Genomic DNA, 22,206 nt, shown 5'->3' with positions numbered 1-22,206 from the left:
TAATATGATGGAAGATTTACGAAATTAATGAGAATGATCTGCATATGTGTAAATTGAGTTTATTTAATTATTTTGGAAAATGAATAGTAATTTGTTTTATTTTCATTCACATGGGAGTGACTGATATTCTCAAAAGATTTAGTTTTGTTGCAGAGAAGGTGCTCTTTGGAGGAGTGGATGACAAAGCTGCTATCTGACTTTGATTTATCAAGAAGTGTGGCAGTTGCATCTTTTCTTGAACTAGAAGCTGCTGTGAGGTCTTGTATGTGTTATTGTATTGCAGCAAGTTCACCTTGAAACATCATTGGCTCTAGTTTTATATTTAAGTGAAAGTACACTGCTACTTTTTTTTCCAGAAATAAAATTGACACACTACGTATTTGCCTCCTTTTGGATTTGTCAAATTATTTTTCTTTTCTGAAAAAAAAAATTGACCTTATATTTTCCACATCTCTCAGCATTCCAGGATGTAAACAAGCAGTCATCAGAGACTAGTCCTGCTGTTGATAGCACACCTTCACTTCAAATAGCTCCACATTCCACTTCTTCTGTGATTGTTGGTAGTTCGTCAGTTGCATCAGATTATGGTAGTGATACTGCTTATGAGACATCGGAGCTTGGAACACCAAGGTTAGTAAGGGATGAACATTTTGAAATTGGAACTGAGGGTCTAACATTGGATGAAGATTTGACAAATCCAATAGAAAAGCTTGTGAACTATGGCATGTCCAACATTGATGAGGGGCTGTTTATGGGACAGACTATTCTGGAGCAGCTTGAAGGTATTCCAAGGCACAAACTGCATGACAGACATGTGAATAATGTCATAGGGAAGGATACATATAATGGAAATGCTTCTAAATCCTCATTTCTTGCTGGCAATGGGATGGAACTTTTCTCTGAGCCAGAGCCTGGCAAGGCTTTTGGTCATGCTCGAAAGTTATCTAGCGAGAGCATTGGAAGTGATGGAAGTTCTCTAAGAGGCAGTGAAATATCGAACTCTGGCCTACCAAATTCATCTGTTGATGGATCTCTTGACCTTCCTGGGGGTTCTGAGGTTCTTAGTATGGCAGGTATTCTTGGCAGCGCAGAGTTGCAATTTACAGGTGATGCACAAATAGTCCTTCCATTGGATCAGCGTCATAAAATGAACAGGGTTCTAACAACCATGCAGCGGAGATTAGTCACAACAAAAACAGACATGGAGGACCTTATAGCAAGATTAAATCAAGAAATAGCTGTAAAAGATTACCTTACTACAAGGGTATGTCAATTAAAAACCGAATGTGCTTTTCAGATGCTACTGTCTGGGTTACCTTTTCCTATGAGTAGAGGTTTTTTTTTTTTGGGTAGAAAATGTTCCTACTTGCTTATGCGTAACAGTTTTCGTGGTTTTGACATGTAAGCAAGATCATATTGAATATCCTAAATTCCAAATGTGGGCACATCCTTTCATCTTTTAATATCTTGCCAAAGGCTCCATTTTTACACAAATATTTACTTTTGGATTTTATATAAAGGGCCCTAGCCAATTTTTTCTCTCCAGGTCAAGGATTTGGAGGCAGAACTTGAAACTACCAAACAGAAAAATAAAGAAAACCTGCAGCAGGCTATTTTAATTGAGAGAGAAAGGCTTACACAAATGCAGTGGGATAGGGAGGAACTGAGGAGGAAATCATTAGAAATGGAATTGAAATTGAAGTCTAAAGAGGTTATGTATCAGCCGTTATTTTCACTAAGTTTTTTTTTTTTTTGTGATTTCTTTTGGTGGTTTTCTTTTCAATGTCCTACATGCGATATCAATTTGTTGGAGGGAAGATGATTCTTTCAATTACAATTTATTGAATTATAATGTGTAATTATTGCAGGATGAAAATTCAAGTGCAGAGTCAAAAATGGGATCCACTGATCAGGAGAAAGACACAGCATTACAAGAGTTGGATGCTACTAGAAAGCAGCTTGAGAATTTGTCAAAACAGTATGAGGAGCTAGAAGCAAAATCAAAAGCAGATATTAAATTTCTGGCTAAAGAATTCAAATCCCTCAAAAGTTCACAGGCAGAACTGAAGGAGAAACTCAGTCAATCACTGAAAGAGAAGTCTGAAGTTGAGGTAATTTATGCCATTACTAATCATGTAATAAATTCCAAGTTTATTTAAAAATTATATTGTTCTCTTTGCATGAACTATATCTCATAATTTAGGGGAGTTAAAGAAACTGTCAGTATAGTATTGTTTACTGCTATCAGTTACAGGCCTTTAAACTTTTTTTTCTCTTTATTAATGTTATTAACAAATTTTAGTTAATCTTTGAACTTCCTTCGGTTTAAGTAGCGGAAGTATTATCTGATAATTCTATGATATGGTTTATTTTTCAGAAACTTCTTCAGGAGGAAAGAGAAATGATTATGCAGGAGAAAGATGCTCGAAAAAAGCTGGTACGTTACTGCTGGACTCTCTGCAACCAGCTTAAAGAGTGCAACCTTTATTTGTCTAGCAAGGAGGATGATAAATTTATTGTGGAATCCTCAGTTGCAGTTGCTTTAGATTTGTTGTCTACATCTGATGATCAAATTGGCCGTCTGGTAGCAGAGGTACTTCTAATTTTTCTACTCTGCTGGTCATCTTTAAACAATGTTGTCCAGTGTTAGGGTTTTTATCAAAAATATGGCATTGTGTGTTTGCCAAAGGGAGCATGGATGCATTATCCATTTATTGCCCTTGTTTGACTAATAATTCTGTGCATCCTGTCTCATCATGCAACAAAGGCAAGGTGTCTTGATATGATAGCTCCCATTTGGAAATATTGATTTTGTATTTTTCTTATTTGGGAAATGCATCTTAAATATCAACATGTAATATTAGGTTTCTTTTCTTTCCCTTGCCTACACCATTGTTGGGTACTCTCTTCATCATAACTCACATATATGTTATTAGGGGCAAGCATTATTTGAAGATGGTAAAATCGCCACTTCTGAGGATGATGATGTGGGGGCAACAGATCCTGAGTTAAGAAAGATGCTAGCAAATATATTCACTGATAATGCTAGACTAAGGAAACAGGTGAATTGTGTGACGCGTAATGCCCTTCACTCAGGCAACACATCTAGAAATCGTAATGAGGCTACTTCAACAAACATGGATCATATAGACAATTCAATATTGTAACTTATTTTTTTTGGCCAAATTTTTTACGGTAAGATCGTTACTGGTTGATCTCGTGTAATTTTGTGGTTCTACATACAAGTCTTAACCAAGAAATTGCCTTTTTTTTTTTCGTGTTGTGTTGTCATGGTTGACTAGAATAGAGAAAGAAAATCCAAGAAGCATATGAAAATAAGCATTTTGTAATAGTTTATGCCAAATTTTGGAGTTCTTATTCCTTTGTTATTTTTTCCCATTGGTTTATTGGATGTGTCTTCTGTGTTTATATTAGATACAGGCCCAGATGCTTACTTTTCAGACTTTGCAGAGTTGAAGTATAATGTAACATTAAATTGGAAGCATAGATTAGAGTCTTTCACCATTTGAAGGAAAAATGTCCTAATACCAGTTGTAACAACATCATACCGTTTAATATCCATGCTAGAGTGGCAAATTTTTTAACATGAAGATGCAGATTGTTTGAGATTGATCCCCTCAAATGTGATAAGTAACAAATTATTATTCAGCCTGTCTAGTTTGAATTTAAAATCAGACCGGATTGGCTCGGTTAAAATTCTATTAGAGCTTTAAAATTGCGAACTGAAATCGAATTTTTTCCCCTTATCTTGAATTGAATAGATTAATTTAAATCAAAACAATTTTATGGTCCCTATATCTCAAGTTTTAATCTCATCATGTTGGCTTAATTGTATTTTTATATTATTTAATTATTTGTGTGCGTTTATTTTGGCTTGCAAATGTGCTTTGACTTGTGCTAATTGTAATTAATATGATTGAAAAAAAAAAATAATAAATCTATTAGTCCGTAATCAAGCTTAAATTTTGACACTGCCATATTGTGAACCCCATAAAGCTAACTATTTGTTCAAACGCTGCTAATATAATTGAGCGAAGATTGAAGACAATTTAGAAGTTGGAATTTTTTTTTAAGGGAAAACAACTTCCAGCTGTAAGAGAAAACAACCTTTCTACAACAAATGATGAACACAAGCGCCCAAATCAGGACGAATTTCATTTTGGTAAAGATAGGACAACAAATCATAGAAAACATATCATCATATCATTTGACCTATTGCTCGAGCATCATCTCTTTCTGCAAGTCAGCACAAGCATTTTCAAACTCACAGCTCTGCAAGCAAGTGAAATTTAATTGTTATAATCATACTGCAGATAGGGACAAAGAAAGAAAACCACCTTGTGTGCACGTAACCTGATTTCTAACTATACTTATCCTGAAATCATTAAAAAATTGATAAGCCATCATACCTTGATAACAGTCTATGTCTCGTGGCTCCACGAGGATATAAAGTGGCTTTCCTTTGAGCCTGCACTGCCCCTGAAAGGCAACAATGTCACGAGTAAAGATCAAAAATTAAGTTTGAAGAGGAAATAAACAAGAAGTGAATTATCAACCCACATCGCATTCGAATTTGCAGGCATGAATAGCTAAATTATTATGATGAATTGGCTTCCAGAATATACCATCACTGGCATGATTTATATGTTTGAAGAAACTACTTGGCAAGGGAATCAACAGTTTGTAGAAAAACTATATCAGACAGTAGCTAATATCCTGTTTAATAATGAATAGCTCAGAGAGAAGGAATTGAGAGACAACAAGAAGGCATCAGGTCAAGTCTCACTTCCCCTGAATTAATCTTTATATTAAATTAAGATTTCTTCCCCATTTCTTCATTTCTCAGTGAAGGCTTTTACATAAAAAACAAAACTACAAAGAGATAACATAGCAGGCATAACAATGGTAATGCTTAAATCATTACCTTAACCTCTGGCAACCCAATAACACATGCGCATTCGACAACTTCAGCCCCCATGCGTTCTAAGAAAACATCATTATGACACATTATTTGTGAGAATAAGCCAAACAGCAGATAGTAAATAAAGGTAACGTGGTCAAGGCCCAAGGGGGATGCCAAGCTTACCCAGGAGTCTTATTGCTGCTGACATGGTCCCTCCTGTAGCTATCAAATCATCAATTACCAATGCACGTTCCGCAGGCTGAACAGCACCAACATGCATTTCTAGACAGTCGGTTCCATATTCCAGCACGTACTGTTCAGAGATAACTGGACCTGGGTCCCAAGCACCATGCAAACTCAGGCATAAGAGATTCCCAGGGCAAAAATAAAAAGATGAGGGCAATGACAAAGAATAGAGAATTTTACCAACCAATACTACTAACGAATATTGGTTCCCAAAGGCACTCCAATTTCAAAACCAAGTCACCAAAAAATCGATAAAGTCCATACCCAGTTAATCAGTAGACATGTGGATCATAGCTCTAAATTTTACATCAAAGTACCTGGCAGCTTTCCGGATTTTCTTAAAGGAACAAACTTTGCACCAATGGCTAAGGCAATTGATGGGCCAAACATGAACCCTCTAGCTTCAATTCCTACATAATAAAAAGGAGGGGAAAAAAAACACTTACTAGAATAAGTTAGTGGTAAAAAAAGCTAAAAGAATATCATTGTGCACAAAAGTGAGATTTAAATATAAATAATGAAATCCCGGCAATGCCCTCAGAATCCTTAAAAAGGTATTTCTTAAGCACACTCCAACGCATCTACTTGTGAAACTGGCATTCATGTGAGAGCCAATCAGTTTTGCTCAAAATTGATATCTACAATATAGTAATATTAGAACACTACTGGAATTGAAGGTCTCAATCAGTTTTTAATGATCCATTGCTAATGACAACATTAAGCTGTGTTTGTGATGTAGAACAAGAAGAATAAAGGGATAAAGACAAACAATTCCCCAAGAACAATGAGAAACAAACGCTCATAAAAACTCTCACTTAGCAGCAGATTAGCCAATAGGCGGTCAGGGACCTCGGGGTGATTATCCTTTTGAAGCAACGTGAAGAATGTCACAAGAACAAAATTACAGAATGTAAAGAGTAAGAATAGATTCAATACATAAAATGAACCAAAATATAAAATCCAAGAATGTAGTCAAATGAACCCAAATAATCCATTATTCATTGTGAATTATACCGATTCAATCCAAGTACTAATCGGCCTACTCTTAGTTTACAGGACAAGAAAGAAAGTATATAAGAAACAAAAGGGCCAGAAGGAATACTACGATGACAATGCCCTTTTTATGCAAGGGTGCAGGTTAACAAAATTTTCCAAAACAATAAGAGAGAGAGAGAGAGTACATAGTAGGAGGAAGGAGGGGAGGTTAAAATAAGCAATATGTTTATAGAAACACTCCCAACCCTACAAACTAGCAGGCTACTATGAAAGTTTTCCCTTTTCTTTTCTCTCCTACAGTCACAGAGAATTCAGGATACTGTTAGAAGAAACTGACACAAATTTGTCAAGCATTACTGCAAATTTATCATCTTCAAAAATGTATAAAATAAATTTTGTTCTGTCAATAAAATGTTCCTCCGTGTAAATTTATTTAAATTTTTATTTTTTCCTTTTATTTTTTTATTTACATAATAATCTCTTTTTCTTTTTTATTTTCTCCCAAAAACCTTTATTTGATGCTATATAATCTAAACTTTTATTTCAATTATTTACCCGAAAGATTTCATTACAAATAATGAAAAATTATGATAAAATTATTTTAATATATTTAATTTTAAATGTATTTTATCATCCTCACACATATTTAATGAATTTATAAATTATAAATACAAATATGAAATAGGGTTACAATATGATACAAATATTTTATCCCAAATATTCTTAAAAATTTAGACCATGACACTGACACATGTTAATTATATATATATTTTTTAAACCTAATATGAACATATTATATTTTATATTCAACTTAAATGTAGTTTTAATATGAATATACTACATGTTTATCATATATATTAATTATTTAGAATTTAAGGTTATTAGTTATTTAATTTATAATTAAATATAAATTATAATAAATTTAGATAGATGAGAAAGGGAACATTAAGGACAGATACGTAGTTTTTGTCAAACATAAGGGGTAAAATAATTTAACCAATCCAAAACCAGAAAAGAACAGAATTTAATAAAATAACATTTTTCCTCAACAGAGAGTCAAAGAGGGTAAATGGGTGTGTGTGGGGTTGTAAGGATTAGTGTGATTTGGTAATTGTCTCTGTATATATATGCATATTTATCTTCCATTAATAAAAAAAAAAAATAAAAAATAGATAAAATGTTGAGAGATGAATTGATGTGCATATGTTGATGGCAAAAAACCTAGAATGAACTTATCTGTAAGTGATTGTTACTCACATTAATTATGAATGACTGTGTGTGAACTTATAAAAATTAGCAATTTGATAGAAGGATTGTCTCTTTCCTAAGTATGTGCGCATGTATTTATCTTTAAAAAAAAAAAAAGAAGAAGCAGAAGAAGAAGAGAAGAGAAGAGTAAACATAATATAAAAATACCAGCAACAACAGAAATGCCCATATCTCTGTAGCGATCAACAAATATGTCTACTGTATCTTTAAAAACCTTGTGATCCAGAAACAAGGTTGTTATGTCTTGAAACATTATTCCTGTCAAGAAATAACACTCAGCCAATATATTCGACGAAAATCCGCAAAGGAAAAGACACCACTGAGCACAAACAATTAACAAAGTTTCTTTTCTTTATATATAAGTATAACAAAAAGGTTTTAAAAAATACCTGGCTTGGGAAAGTCAGGCACCACCCTAATAGCTTCAGAGATGCCTTGTAGCCTGGGGTCTCCTCTAAGTCCGTTCTCAGCAGCAAACATTTCTCTTTTTTCTCTGCCTGAAATGGGCTTTAAGATTCCGAGAAGAAAAGCAAAGAGAGAAGCTTTCTTGGGTCTTTGCTTTGGCTCTGGCTTGGGTAGCTTCTGTTCTGTAATGGGACTTGGAAATTTTTTTATTTCCCTCCTAAAGCAGTAAGCACAGAGCTAAAGATGAAGAAATCTCTCTGTTTTCTATGTAATCTAAAGAGACGATAAGCGCATTAAATAACACTATTTGTCTATTTATGTTAGGCCAATCCAATGTACTGTTACTTTCTCCTACCACGCGACTTTAAGCCACGTGCACAACAACCTCTATTTCTTTTCCTTTTTTTTTATCTCATTTCCTCCAGTTTTTTTCTTTTACGATTTTTTTATTTTTTTCCTACTTTTTGTCTCTCAATACTAGAGTTAGTCCATGCATGAAACAAAAATAAAATGAAATTTATATAATTTCAAATTAAAATTAGATAAAAATTAATTAAATTTAGAACAATTAAAATTAGACTAATTGGATATAAAACACTAAATATTTGCATGATATTGTAATTTTATCCAAACATTTTGATTTCGGGCTATGTTTATTTCATAAAACATAATTTATATATAAAAAATATTTTTTATTTTCTATAAAAAAATATTTTTCATATTTAATTATAATATTAAATTAATATTATAACTCTGCCTGTTTGCGCTTAGTCGGTCCAAAGTCTGAATAAATGAGGAAGGTTGCAGTAGGTGACAACTAGCATAAAAATTTCGTCACACCTTATGATATGGATTCAATTGATATAAACGTTGGGGCGTCCTCTACTAACGACGCGCTACATCGGAGCCCGGGTGTAGTGAAAAATATGCAAGGTTATAGGGCGTTCACCGAAAGCGACGCGCTATGCCGGCGCCCGGGTGTGATGTTAAGTGAGCAAGGGTTCCCACATCATGAATCGGTGTGGGTAAAGAAGTTAGTCCATATGACAAATAGTAGAACAGATAGTAAAACATAACACAAGATAGACATAAAAAACAACAGAATATATGATAGAAGGAGACCAATTATGCAGGAGCAGGATAGGAGGAGGATCAAGGTTGGCACTTGGAATGTTGGATCACTTACAAGAAAATTAATGGAGCTTGTGGATACTTTGGAAAGGAGAATGATGAATATTGCTTGCATTCAGGAGACTAAATGGATAGGAGAGAAAAGTAAGGAAGTGGGTAATTCAAGTTACAAACTGTGGTTTACCGGAAAGGAGAGAAACAATAACGGAGTGGGCATAATCATAGACAGGACATTGAAAGACGCAGTAATAGCTGTGAAAAGAGTATGAGATAGAATTATACTAGCAAAGTTAATACTAAAAAAAGAAACAATAAATATAGTTAGTGCTTATGCCCCACAAATAGGACTAGACAGTGAGAGTAAACAAAAGTTTTGAGAAGATATGGATGATTTAATGCAAAACATACCGAATGAAGAGAATGTTTTAATTTGTGGAGATTTGAATGGACATGTAGAAAGTGATAGACAAGGTTATGAGAATGTTCATGGAGGTTTTGGTTTTAGCAGTCGAAATGAGGAGGGAAAAAATATCATGGATTTTGCTATGACATACGACTTAACACTAGCAAATACCTACTTTATAAAAAGAGAGTCACATTTAGTGACTTTTAAAAGTGGATAACATAGAAGCCAAATCGACTTCCTCTTAACCAGGAAGACAAATAGAGCTCTATGCAAGGATTGCAAGGTCATTTCAGGAGAGGCTTTAACAAGTCAACATCGGTTGATGGTCTTGGATGTCAAGTTTAGGAATAATTCAAGTAAGGTCAGAAGAAATAGTATAGCTCGAACAAAGTGGTGGGAGTTCAAAGGAGTAAAGCAAGTGAAGTTCAAAAATGAGCTTCTCGAGTCTAAAGTATGGAAGCTGGGTATGGAAGCCAATGATATATGGATACAGATGGCATCAAAGATTAGAGAAGTAACTATAAAAGTACTTGGAGAGTCTAAAGGACATGGACCACCCTCAAAAGAGAGATGGTGGTGGAATGAGGAAGTACAAAAGACAGTGAAGTGAAAAAGGGGATGGTATAAGAAATTACCTAAATGTTATAATAATGAGGCACATTAACAGTACAAGATATCAAAGAAATAGGCAAAAAAGACAGTTAGTCAAGTAAGAGCACAGTCCTTTGAAAAGTTATATGAGAAACTTGAAACTAAAGAAGGGGAGAAAGATATTTATAGATTAGCAAGGAAGAGAGAAAGGAAATGTTAAGATCTTAATAAAGTTAGGTGCTTCAAGGATAAATAAGGAAAAAGTGTTAATGAAAGATGAGGACCTTAAATAAAGATGGAGAAATTATTTTAATGATCTCTTTAATAATAGTCAAAATGGTAATAGCGTGAATATAGATTATAGAACAACAGAAAAGAATGTGAATTATACTAGAAGGATTAGATCTTTAGAAGTAAAGGAAGCACTTAAAAGAATGAAAGTGAGTAAAGTCTGTGGACCCGATGAAATACCAATTGAAGTGTGAAAGTATTTAGGAGATATGGGAGTAGCATGGTTAACTAAATTATTTAATGAGATTCTAAACTCAAAGAAAATGCCTAATGAATCAAGGAGAAGTATTTTAGTACCTATTTTTAAAAATAAGGGAGACATACAAAGTTGCTCAAACTATAGGAGAATTAAACTCATGAGTCATACTATGAAGTTATGGGAGAGAGTTGTGGAGCATCGACTACGTCATGATACTTCTATCTCTCTCAATCAATTTGGTTTCATGCCCGGTCGTTCAACTATGGAAGCGATCTTTCTCATTAGAAGCTTGATGGAGAAATATAAAGATGTGAAAAAATATCTACACATGGTTTTTATTGATTTGGAGAAGACTTATGATAGTGTTCCAAGAGATGTCTTATGGAACGTGTTAGAACAAAAGAGGGTATCTATTAGGTACATATAAGTATTGAAAGATATGTATGAAGAAGCAACTGCTATTGTGCCTACAGTGGGAGGGGACACAAGAGATTTTTCGATCTCAATTGGATTACACCAATGATCAACCATAAGCCCTTACCTTTTTACATTAGTTTTAGATGAATTGACGAAACATATACAAGAGAGTATTCCTTGGTGCATGATGTTTGCGGATGATATTATTCTGATAGATGAGACAAGAGAAGGAGTTAATAGAAAGCTAGAGCTTTAGAGAAGTACTCTAGAATAAAAGGGTTTTAAGTTAAGTAGAACGAAGACAGAATACATGCATTGTAAGTTCAGTGAAGGCAAAACGGATGATAGGGAAGGAGTTTTTGAATGGAGTTGTACTATCCCAAAGCAATCACTTTAAATATCTAGGCTTAGTCCTTTAAGTAGATGGGGGATGTGAGGAGGATGTTAGTCATAGGATTAAAACCGGATGGTTGAAGTGGAGACAAGCCACGGGAGTTTTATGTGATCGTAAGATTCCCAATAAGTTGAAAGGAAAATTTTACCGTACAGCCATATGACCGGCTATGTTATATGGTAGTGAGTGTTGGACACTGAAAGAATCGTATGCGTCTAGAATAAGAGTTGCAGAGATGAGAATGTTAAGGCGGATGAGTGGCCATATTAGACTAGATAAAGTCTGTAATAAGAGTATTAGAGAAAAGGTAGGAGTGGTGCCAATTGAAGATAAGTTGAGAGAAGGAAGATTGAAGTGGTTTGGTCATGTGAAGCGTAGACATACGGAGGCTCTAGTTAGACAAGTAGAGTATATTAGGTTAGAGGATAGAAAGAAAAAAATGGATAGACCTAAATTGACTTGGAGGAGAGTAGTACAACATGACCTAGAAGCATTCATATTTCTGAGGATTTAACCCAAAATCGTTTAGAGTGGAAAAAGCGAATCTATATAGCCGACCCCAAATTTTTTGGGATAAAAATTTAGTTGAGTTGAGTTGAGTTATATTAAATTAATATTATATATTATATATATAAGTATTTTCATATTTCAATAAGATTATCAAAATCTATAAATGACTTAGTTTTTCCCTCATCAGGAAATTTTTTTTTTCTTTACCCATTTTTTGCCTCCAACGATAAAAAATATAAAAAATATTTTTCATAAAATAATTAAAGAATGAGTATTACAATATTTCACATTAAGTGCAATTATAATAAAATTGATTTAAATAAATTTAAATTTTATCTATTAAATATATAATTATAATAATTAAATGTCTTATACTTATAATTATGATAATTATATGCCTTAAAAATATTTTATAATTATTTTAAAAATTATAACTATATTAATTAAAAATAAATTATTTAAAATATAGATAAACTGATTTTTATAGATTACGAAATTACGTAAATATTTAGTATTTTAAAATATAAAAAAATTATTTTTCATAAATATCATCTCATTAAAAAGAAAAATGAGATTTTTTTTATTTGAATTTTAATTAAAATTAAATATATTAAAAAATTACAATTAAAATAAATCATCTCGTGTGACGAGATTTTCTAATTTTATATAATAAAATTAACTAAACGATTCATAGTTATAATTACAACCCAATGATTAGTAGAATGAAAACGTTCAATAGATTGAAAAGAAAGCAAGGAAAATGTTTTTATTTTTTTTTTTTAAAAAGGATTTGGTTTACCGTACTAGTCAACGAGAAAATGTTAACCAGAGGAAACACGCGCAAGATATCGTGAGTGGAAAAAGGACAGCGAGATCTGGGTTGCGGATAGTGTATCTTTTAGCTTCTAAAACCTACGATCCCAATCTTTTAAGGGTATATTCTTATCCTTAACCATTTCCTTAATTACCTTCCTTAATAATCTCATTCCCAAGTACATTCCATCCTTTAATAATAAATTATTAGGGTATTTATTATAAATTTAAATATATATAAAAATAAATTTAATAATTATTAAATTAATTATTTTTATTCAAATATAAATATAATTAATTAAATTATGCATATAAAATATATAGATTAATATGTAAATATTTAATATAATAATTAATAAATTAATTTCATATGAGTTTAAACTCTTTATTGTCATACTTTAAATTATTTATCTTATAATATTAAAATATACTTCATAAATTAAATATAATTTAATTAAATTTTTTAACGAGGTGAAAGAGATTTTGGATTAAAATTACCCAATTTATTTATTTTGTAAGTTATCACATTTATAATAAAAATAAATTTTCTAATGTGTGTAAATATATACTCCTTAAATTTTATTTAATACACATAATTTATATAGAAAATTATAATTTTAATGACAATTTGTACAATAAAAAAGTGCTAAATAGGTACAAATTACATTTTCTATCCATTTTTATTTATCATTTAATCATTTTCATGATAATTAATAAATCAATTAAGTCACATAAATTATACTCTCTTCGTCCCATTTTAAGTGATTATTAGGATTTTTGCATAAGAATTATGAAAATAATTAGATAATTTCATTTAAAAAACTAATAATTAACTAAAATATTCTTATATTTAATTAAGATCGAGAAATGTGATAAAAAATATATAAATGCATTGGGGATAATAATAGATAATGGTAAAGTTAAAAAAAAAAACTAATACTTTCTTAATTTTCTAAAAAAATAAATAAATTACGATAAAAAAAAATTAAAATATCACTTGAAATAGGACGAAGATAGTAGTAAAATATTATTTAATTTGACTAAATTACACTTTATCCTACATAATTAAAAGATAAAAAGGTGATAATATGAGTTTTATAAAATTGTATAAGTAGTTACTGTGTTTAGTAAATATAATAGTAATATTGAAAAAAAAATTAATATTTCTTAACATTCTCAAAATTATAAATATTTTTTAACAAAATAAATTTTAAAAATTGACAAATAAAAGTGGATAAAAACAATATATTTAGAGAATATTTGTCTTAACTTATCAAAATCAACTTATAAATACTCGATGCTTATAAGCAAATTTGAGTTTATAAGTTTTTAAAATTTTAAACAATTACACATTTTATTAAAAATACTTATAAGTGACTAATAATCAATTAATGTGTTTAGTAAAAAATAATTTATAAGCATATTTATTATTAAAATGACTAAAAAAATATTAAAAAAATTTATATTAAAATTTTAAAAATCAAATGAGAATAATATAATAAAATATTTAATTAAACTAATTTATAAATACCAAAATAAAAAGTTGAATCCTCCCGACTCATTTTTTAGCTTATAAATTTAATATATAAACTCAAAAATTATTATAAAAAACAAATCAACTTAATTTTAGAGTTTATAATAAATTAATTTATAAATTAAGATAAATACTTTTTAATAAATTGTATACCGTAGTTTTTCATATAAATATTGTGTATTAAATAAACTTTAATGGTTGCATATTTATACACATTAAAATAACCAAAATAAAAAATTATTAAAAATGATCTTTACGTATATAATTCTTTTTTATTTCTTTTTTGAAAAACTTTTAAAGTATATTCTTTTATGTTGATACATAGCATTTAAGATTTTAAAATAATTTTTCAGGTGTTTATAATTAAATTGATTATTGATTATTGAAAAATATTAATTTTTATTTATTTTTAAAATTGATAATTAAAAATTTTAAAATTTTAATTTTATTATTAAAAATTAAATTTTTATCTTTAATTTTTAAAAATACTAAGTTAATATATATCCAACCCTTATTAGATTATTATTTTATGTTGCAGTGATTAACGAACGAGGTCATTTTAGTCATTTTAAAGAAATTGACGTCTATTGATTGGCAGAAAATTCTGCAGCTTGAGATTTTATTAGATTTGGAGGCGGTCCCAACGTGGCTGTGCTCTGCGGCCTTTTCTATTTTTAAATCGTATGACGTGGCAATGCATATACTATTCTGCTTAAAAAAAAGAATAGGACCGCACTTTCTTTGCTTCATCTAACGGCTCTCGATTCTAAATTCATAAATCCTGCGGCTTATAATGTGACACGTTTTCTAAGGTAGGAGATCTAACAATACTTTCCCTATTGACTAAAATTATTATTTTTATTGTTGTAGACCCCATGAAATAGATAAATGATGTCATCTTACATAAGTAGACAAAGCTTATTTCACTTTCAACAGTGAGCGTAAGAACCACATGCGCTTTTTTAAAAAATAAAAAAAAAGACTCTAAAGTATTTGATTTTAGTATTTATTTTTAACTTTTGTTTAAAATTTATTTATAAATTGGATTAAAAATAAATAATTAATTATTTAATAAAATTATTTTAAAATAATTTAAATATTTAATTAAAAAGTACTTAAAAATAATTTAATTTATTAAAATTACTAAACACAAAATATTTTAATCTTTAAAATGATAATAATATTAATATTTTTAAAAATTATTAAAATAATATAATAGTTTGTTTAGTCAAAAGAAAAATTTTAAAACATGAAGATAAGTTAAATAATCTAAGTTAGTTCAAATATTAATTTATTTATAATTTTTTATTTATAAGTATATTTAATTTATTTATAAATTAAATTAAATATTCTTAAATTAGTGTTTAAATCAAATAATTAGAAAATATTAAATATTAATAGTTAAAATCATAAATTTTCGTATTTTTTTGATTTAGTAATTAAAAATAAAATTTTACAATTTTATAGCCAACAATTAAAATTAATAATTAAACAATTAATTATTAATTTAATAATTCGATTTAAAATTACAATTATAAAAATAATTTAAAAAATGGATGGAAATTGGATTAAAGAGAGTTAGAGACGCGCTTTTTGCGAACGGGAAGCCGCACTTTTAAATCATGGTCCCACAAAATAAAATCTATGTACAAAATTACTGTTCACGCGCACGCGAGCGTACACAGAAAAAGATAATACCATGATCATTAACATACACACCCACCTCTCACATCTATTAGATTACAATATCCTAGAGGGTAAGGCTTCTCTCTCTCTCTCTCTCTCTCTCTCTCTCTCTCTCTCTCTTTTCTTGTACGACCAGAATGGACGGTCCTGATCTGCGAGCCAATATCAAAGCTTAGAGATCGATCGTTGCTATTGTTGTTTGGCAAAAGATCACGCGAGATCTTTGCTTTTTTATATGCTACTCAAAGTCAAAGGCCTGTGTAAGGAGTTGCTATATAGTGTGCTACGCCCTATCATTCTCGTGCTACGTGTCAATTGTTGTGCTGATAATTGTTGTGTTGAGTGTCTGATCCACAAATTTCCATTAAAATATATATATATTTTTAATAATTTTTACTTTATAAAATTGATTGGATGAGGACTCGTACCATGGGAGTTATATGTAGATGGTCACATCCTACTCAAAACAATGCCTCAATCAGCAGTGCACTTTACCGCTTATGATCATAAGATAAGTACCTTTGGGCGTTATTTCACTAATCATCTTGCTTTATCCAACACCAAATATTTTAGTAGATTTGCCATTATCAATTCGTTAGGAATGTAAACATATATATAAAGCGATGATCATCTTTTTAGGCCTCCATCATTTTCAAAGATTGCTTTTTGGATGAAAGTATTTAGTATGAATTTATAAAATAAATAATTTAATATTTAAATTATAATTAATATAAAAAAATAATATATTAAATTAATTATGAATAAATTATTTGATTTTTATTTATAAGATATAGATAATAATTAATTATGATAAGTCAACTATATAATTATATGAATATTATTAGCTAACATAATTATAAAATTATGTTTCTATTTATTATGCATAATTATAAGTATTATTATGTTTGATAATTCTATTAAGATTTTAATCAAGATTTTTTCTCTTTTATTAAATGGGTCTTATAGTTATTGAACTGACTAAATAAATTTCGTGAATACATCACATACCTAAATTTAATAAAATTGAAATTAAGATAATTTGGCGTGTCCGGTTAATAAGGAGAGTAAACAAAGGATTAACAAAAATCGCATTGTTTCTATTGTTATTATTACTATTATTCTCCCCGTTATTTCAAAATTCTCCAAACCCGAACAAGGATCTTGAAGCATACCAAGTATTGAAGCCAGGCTTCTCCTTGTCCTTGTCCTCCTAAACAAGGATTGAAACTCTCCGGAGTTTACCATTTTCTTCATGCATGTGCATTGCTATTTGCTGCTGTTCTTTTCTTGAGCTCGTGCATGAGGAGGACCTAAACTGCCCATCAAACCAAGCAAGATTGGAGCCCATCGAGAGAATGCATGTTCTGGTCCAAAATCAATGCCGTCATTGAGGTCTCATGTGCTGTCCACTTGTTTCATGAACCCACTTTCACGCGCAAATAAAGTGAAAGTGTTAAAACATGCAACGACAATTGAAACAAATTGCCCTTTTTTTTTTTTCAATCGATGAACACACGCACAAACGATAACATAAAATTTATTATATCAATATTTATTTTCAAATAATTATTAACTAAATAAATATTTATTAACTAAGAAAAGCAGTGATAACGCTTATAAATCTACATACACACGTTTTCTATTGATGTAAGAAATTACTTCAATTTGATTCTTTAATATTGTGGGTAGGAAATTGGGAGCTTAAGGATTTTGACTTAAAACTAAGAGTTTTTAAGGTAATTTTATATGTAAAATTATTTAATTATTGATGTCCCAAAATATGTCCAAGAGGGAGGGTGAATTAGACTTTAAAAATAATTTTCGGTTATTGCTCAAAACCTTTGAAAATTGCAGCTAGGTTCAACTCAATTTACTAATGCGAAATATGAACAATACAGCTCTATTGATATGTTGATTCAAAGTTAGGTTATATGCAATCAGTATACTGATATAACAAATTATATTAGTATTCAATGGAGATATCAGTAATCTGGATAATTTTTAACACAGCAACCAGAGCAGTATACCAGATATATTAATTGACAGCAGATCAAACAACAAGCAGATTAAATCAGATATCAGCAGATTTAGCAGTAAACTAATTTTCTCAATTTGCAGCAAGGTTAACAGCAAACAATATCAACTTTCATATTAGCAAAAGCATATCAATCATAAAGTTAAAATACATAAATGTAAAGAGCAAGGGTTGAGAAAATGAACACTGAAATTTTATAGTAGTTCGGCTCAACTAGCCTACATCCACTCTCTCAAAGATCCCACTTTGAGTTTTCACTTCACTATTCTTCTCTTTTAAAGGCAATAGACAAAAAGCCTTTTACAAATCTTCTCACCAAAGCTTTTACAAGTAGCTTCACACTTCTACCAAGTGTTATCCCAAACACTTTATCACAATCAAGCTTCAATAGGTGCTTGAATGACCTCTCATAAATGATAATAATGTGTTTAAAACTCACTTTCACTCAATACAACAGAATCTATAAAGAAGAGATGAGTAAATAAGCCAATGATGAGCAATAAAAACACTTTGAGCACTTTGAATGAAAGATTTTATGATTTTGAACAGTGGAGAGACTTTTATTAAGTGCAAAATGGCCAAAGGTAGGTGTATTTATAGCTTTGGAACGTTTTTGACCGTTTGAGAACTCATTTGAACGTTACAATTACGAATTTCAAGAAAATAGCCGTTATTTTGTCTTTTTTCTGCGATATTGTGCAGAGTTGAGACAGTTAGCATACTGGAGAAAATAGCAAACCAGTTAGCATACTAAAGTAGCAAACCAGTTAGCATACCAGAAAAACTTTTCTGTATAACTTTCAAAGCTATAAAACTTTACACCAAATCATAGTCAAACACTTTTTAGGCCAATAATGATATTTAAAAGAAAAATCTTTTGAGGGATTGAAAATAAGTATCATTGACTTCTACTCCTCAATTCTTTTCACAAGCAATCCTAAAAGAAATAAAACTGACTCTTTATACTATATGTACCTTCAATTCTGATTTTCAATGCAGCCTTGGAAGGTAACATTTTCTTCTTTTATCTCCTTTGATTCGTCCTGTGTTATCTTTAGAATATAATTCTTTCTTCAAAAGCACGAATCCATCATAAAATCCTTGTGTCTTTTCCTTTTATTCTTTTGAGAAGCACAACACTTAAAACAATGTTAGTTTGATTCTAGTTGAGTTTTGGTATCATCAAAATCTATGCTCCTTTGAGCTTGTGGGGTCAACAATCTCCCCCTTTTTGATGATGACAAAACTCAATTGAATCACCATGTAAATATTAATAAGTGTGAGTATATGTATAAATGTATATGTGAGAATAACTCCCCTTATGTATGTGCTTATATCAACAATTAATCACAAATAACTCCCCCTTAATAATTTCAATGGAATATTCATAAGCATTTTCTTAAGGAGTCAAGTGTGACTAAAGATACTAACTAAATATGCACAATATGCACACTAATCACAAACTGTATATCATTCACAAGTTATATCAACAATATACTAATCACAAACTATATCAACCACAAGTTATATCATCAAGATTACTCATTCATTTTCTCTCCCTTTTTGTCAGCATCAAAAGATAATGGGAGAAATCATGCACATGTGTATAAATCAAAATTCAGTTTAAGTGCAGTGAATAAACAGTCAAAACAGTAACTGATATAGCAAACTAATTGAAAGTTCAGAAAAACAAAAAGTAGCAAATTAAGAGACAGACTGTTAGACAAAATTCAATCAGTAAACATGCAGTATGGTTATTTATCCTTTCAGCCTAGAGCTTCGTCTGATTGGTCTTGGAGCAGCCATCTTCAACTTTTTTGGCTTGACAGGTTTATCACTCAAGGTTTGAAGAATTTCAGCAGCCATTTTAGTTCCTGGTGTTAAGGGAATAACAGGGCCAGCTGCTAACTCAGTTGTAGCAATAGTACCAGATTCTGCTATCAACTTTTTGCCAGTTTTAGCCTTTTTGCCAGATGGTTTACTAGTTTCCTCTTTCTGCTTGCTTCTTTGTTCCTTTTGAGCTGTTTTTGCCTTTTCTTTTGCAGGAGCAACAGGAGCAGGAGTCTGTGGTTCTGCCTCAGATTCTGAGTCACTCATATCCTTCCCATTTCCTTCTTTGCTGCCTCCATTATCATTTCTATCATCAGAATCATCTTCATCTTTTTTCAGTTTCCTCTTCTTCCTCTTCTTCCTTCTCTTCCTCTTTCTCTTCTTCTTCTTCTTCTGCTGTTTCCTTTTCTTCCTCTTCCTCTTCTTCTTCTTCTTCCTCTTCTTCCTTTTCCTCTTCTGTTTCCTGTTCTTCCTCTTCTTCCTTCTCTTTTTGAGGAACAGAACCAGTAGCAGCCTTACTGGTTTCTCCAGCTTCAGTGCTTGAAATACCTAGATGAACTTTGATTTTAAATAATTCTTCCACAATTTTATATATCAACATCAAAGTGCCATCAATTTTAGAGTCAAGAGCATTCATAAGAACAGTTTGAAAACCTCTAAATTTTTGTATTTCTCCAAGTTCAATTTCAACAAATTCCCTCAAGTTGTTCACTTCTTCCAGAATTCCTTCAATATTAACAGTACCGCTTGCACTATTCTTGGAACTAGCACCTTGTTCAAATATAAGTTTTCTCCCATCATCATCTTTTTGCAGACTTGTAATTGGGATCATATTTATCCTAAGTTTCTCGATTTCCAGAGGTATCCCAAAGTCTCTAAACAGACCATTAAGAAGATGGGCATATGGTAGCTTGTAAGGTGGTTTTCATTTCATAGTTTGCTTTAACATAAAGTAGGCAAGATTAAATTCAATTTGATTCACAATATGCCAAATTATGCAGAGATCAAGGGTACTTAAATAGTTTGGACTGCCAGTTCTAGGATTCAGCACATAGATGACAAAGCTATGAAGAATTTTGATGTGTTGGTGAGCATGGGTAATGCTAGTCTTATCTTTTACTTCCCCTTTAAACACTTCAGTCTCAAAATCTCTTTTATTAAATCCACCAACAACAAAAACTTCTTTGTGAGAGCAAATTTTGTTCCCACTGTTTGGGATTCCTAGGGCTTTGGCTAATCTATCTACTGTCACTTCATAGACTTTTCCTTTCATTTTCACCTTAAAAGATTCATCTCTGTCAGAATCATCAACTCTTAAATTCTTATAGAATTCTTGAACTAAATCCACATATACTCCTTCAGTGTCAGAGTACAATTTGTCTCATTTTTTATATTCAAACAAAGATTGTAAAGGAACAGAGATTTCAGTAAAAGCAGGCCAGTGGATGTACCTTGGTTCATGAATGGCCCTTTCCATATGCATAACCAGAGCTTTTGAAGTCTTTTTCTTTTTGGTTCCTTTTTCTTGGACAGGCTCACTAGTTCTTTTCTTGGGTGTTTCTTTTGATTTTCCAATTACCAGAGGAGCTTCTTTTTGTGGAGGAGGAGATGCAGGAACACTTGCAACAGTGGAGTCCGAAGACGATGAATATGTGGTGATTTTTGCTTTGCCTTTTCCTTTTTCCCACGCCATGATGAACCCAGAAGAAAATTAGGCCGAAGGGATAGAGAAATCTAGGTTTACAAATTTAACGATGTGAGCAGCCAATATATAATCATTCGAAGCACATCAACATATTTCTAGCACAATGTAGCACAACGTCATATAAAAAAAAACTGACAGTAAGAAATATTCGGATTCTTAAGAATCAATGGCAACCAATTCATGACTTTGCTATATATCACATTTTTACGCAATGTTACTGCTTCAAAATAAGAAAATTTAACAGCTAATTTCGAAAGCAAAACAAACAGAACAGCCACACAAAAAAATGTAAAACACGATTTCATTAATGTTTTAGATTCAATACCTGAGACTTGTAGAGACAGAGAATGCGAATCTATACCAAATGCGTCAGAAAATTTTAATCCAACAAGAAGTGATTTCTTTCGGCAGATTTAGACAAATAACAGGGAATGAATAGAAAAATTTTGGGGATTTTCTAACTTGAAACAATCGATTTGATTCACAGCTAATGGGTTTCGAAAATTTTTAAGGAAGATGAAGAGAGACAATGGTTTGGAAGGTTGCGAGCGAAATGGGTTAGCAAATGGAGCGAAGACGCATTCGTTCGGGTTTTGGGAGGTGAAGCGACGAAAAGATAAGAGATTTTGAACTTTAAATCTGAAAAGACATAAATGGAGACATTTGCAGAGAGTCTGGTACCGTGTATCAGTGGAGAAGCAGTGAGAATATTGATGGTTCTGAAAAATTTTTGAGTCCCGCGCTAGATTATATGTCAAAAGTCTATTTTGCCCTTAAATCACATAGAGATGCAATGCTCTAAATAGAGGGGTATTTAAGTAATA

The 22,206-nt window shown here is 31.1% G+C and overlaps 2 protein-coding genes across 7 annotated transcripts in view; one reads left to right on the top strand and one right to left on the bottom strand.

Annotated features, from left to right (window-relative positions):
* The window catches only part of LOC110654022 (PX domain-containing protein EREL1), a 6,768-nt gene extending 3,379 nt beyond the window's left edge, over nucleotides 1-3,389 (top strand). For 4 of the 6 annotated variants that reach the window (XM_021809872.2, XM_021809873.2, XM_021809871.2 and 1 more), the window contains 6 exons: nucleotides 154-262; nucleotides 459-1,264; nucleotides 1,547-1,711; nucleotides 1,869-2,111; nucleotides 2,378-2,593; nucleotides 2,937-3,389. In XM_021809872.2, coding sequence (XP_021665564.2) covers nucleotides 154-262; nucleotides 459-1,264; nucleotides 1,547-1,711; nucleotides 1,869-2,111; nucleotides 2,378-2,593; nucleotides 2,937-3,167 — 1,770 coding nt within the window. In that variant the 3' untranslated portion in view covers nucleotides 3,168-3,389. Of the gene's footprint in view, nucleotides 1-142; nucleotides 263-458; nucleotides 1,265-1,546; nucleotides 1,712-1,868; nucleotides 2,112-2,377; nucleotides 2,594-2,936 lie in introns of all 6 variants that reach the window. The other 2 variants (XM_058146097.1, XM_058146096.1) reach the window with 2 other exon arrangements.
* A 725-nt stretch (nucleotides 3,390-4,114) lies between these two features.
* Nucleotides 4,115-8,124, bottom strand: LOC110654023 (adenine phosphoribosyltransferase 5). Its single transcript, XM_021809876.2, has 7 exons — nucleotides 7,825-8,124; nucleotides 7,583-7,693; nucleotides 5,488-5,580; nucleotides 5,108-5,257; nucleotides 4,946-5,004; nucleotides 4,431-4,500; nucleotides 4,115-4,293 (listed from the first exon to the last, which is right to left on the bottom strand). Exons 1-7 carry the CDS (start codon nucleotides 7,913-7,915, stop codon nucleotides 4,286-4,288), a joined length of 582 nt encoding a protein of 193 aa, XP_021665568.2. The 5' UTR covers nucleotides 7,916-8,124; the 3' UTR covers nucleotides 4,115-4,285.
* Between the last annotated feature and the right edge of the window lie 14,082 nt (nucleotides 8,125-22,206).

The sequence above is a fragment of the Hevea brasiliensis genome, chromosome 4 (assembly GCF_030052815.1).
Source record: "Hevea brasiliensis isolate MT/VB/25A 57/8 chromosome 4, ASM3005281v1, whole genome shotgun sequence".
In the NCBI taxonomy this organism is placed as follows: domain Eukaryota; kingdom Viridiplantae; phylum Streptophyta; class Magnoliopsida; order Malpighiales; family Euphorbiaceae; genus Hevea; species Hevea brasiliensis.
Note: the sequence above shows the minus strand (reverse complement) of the source record. Positions and strands in the feature narration are given on the sequence as shown.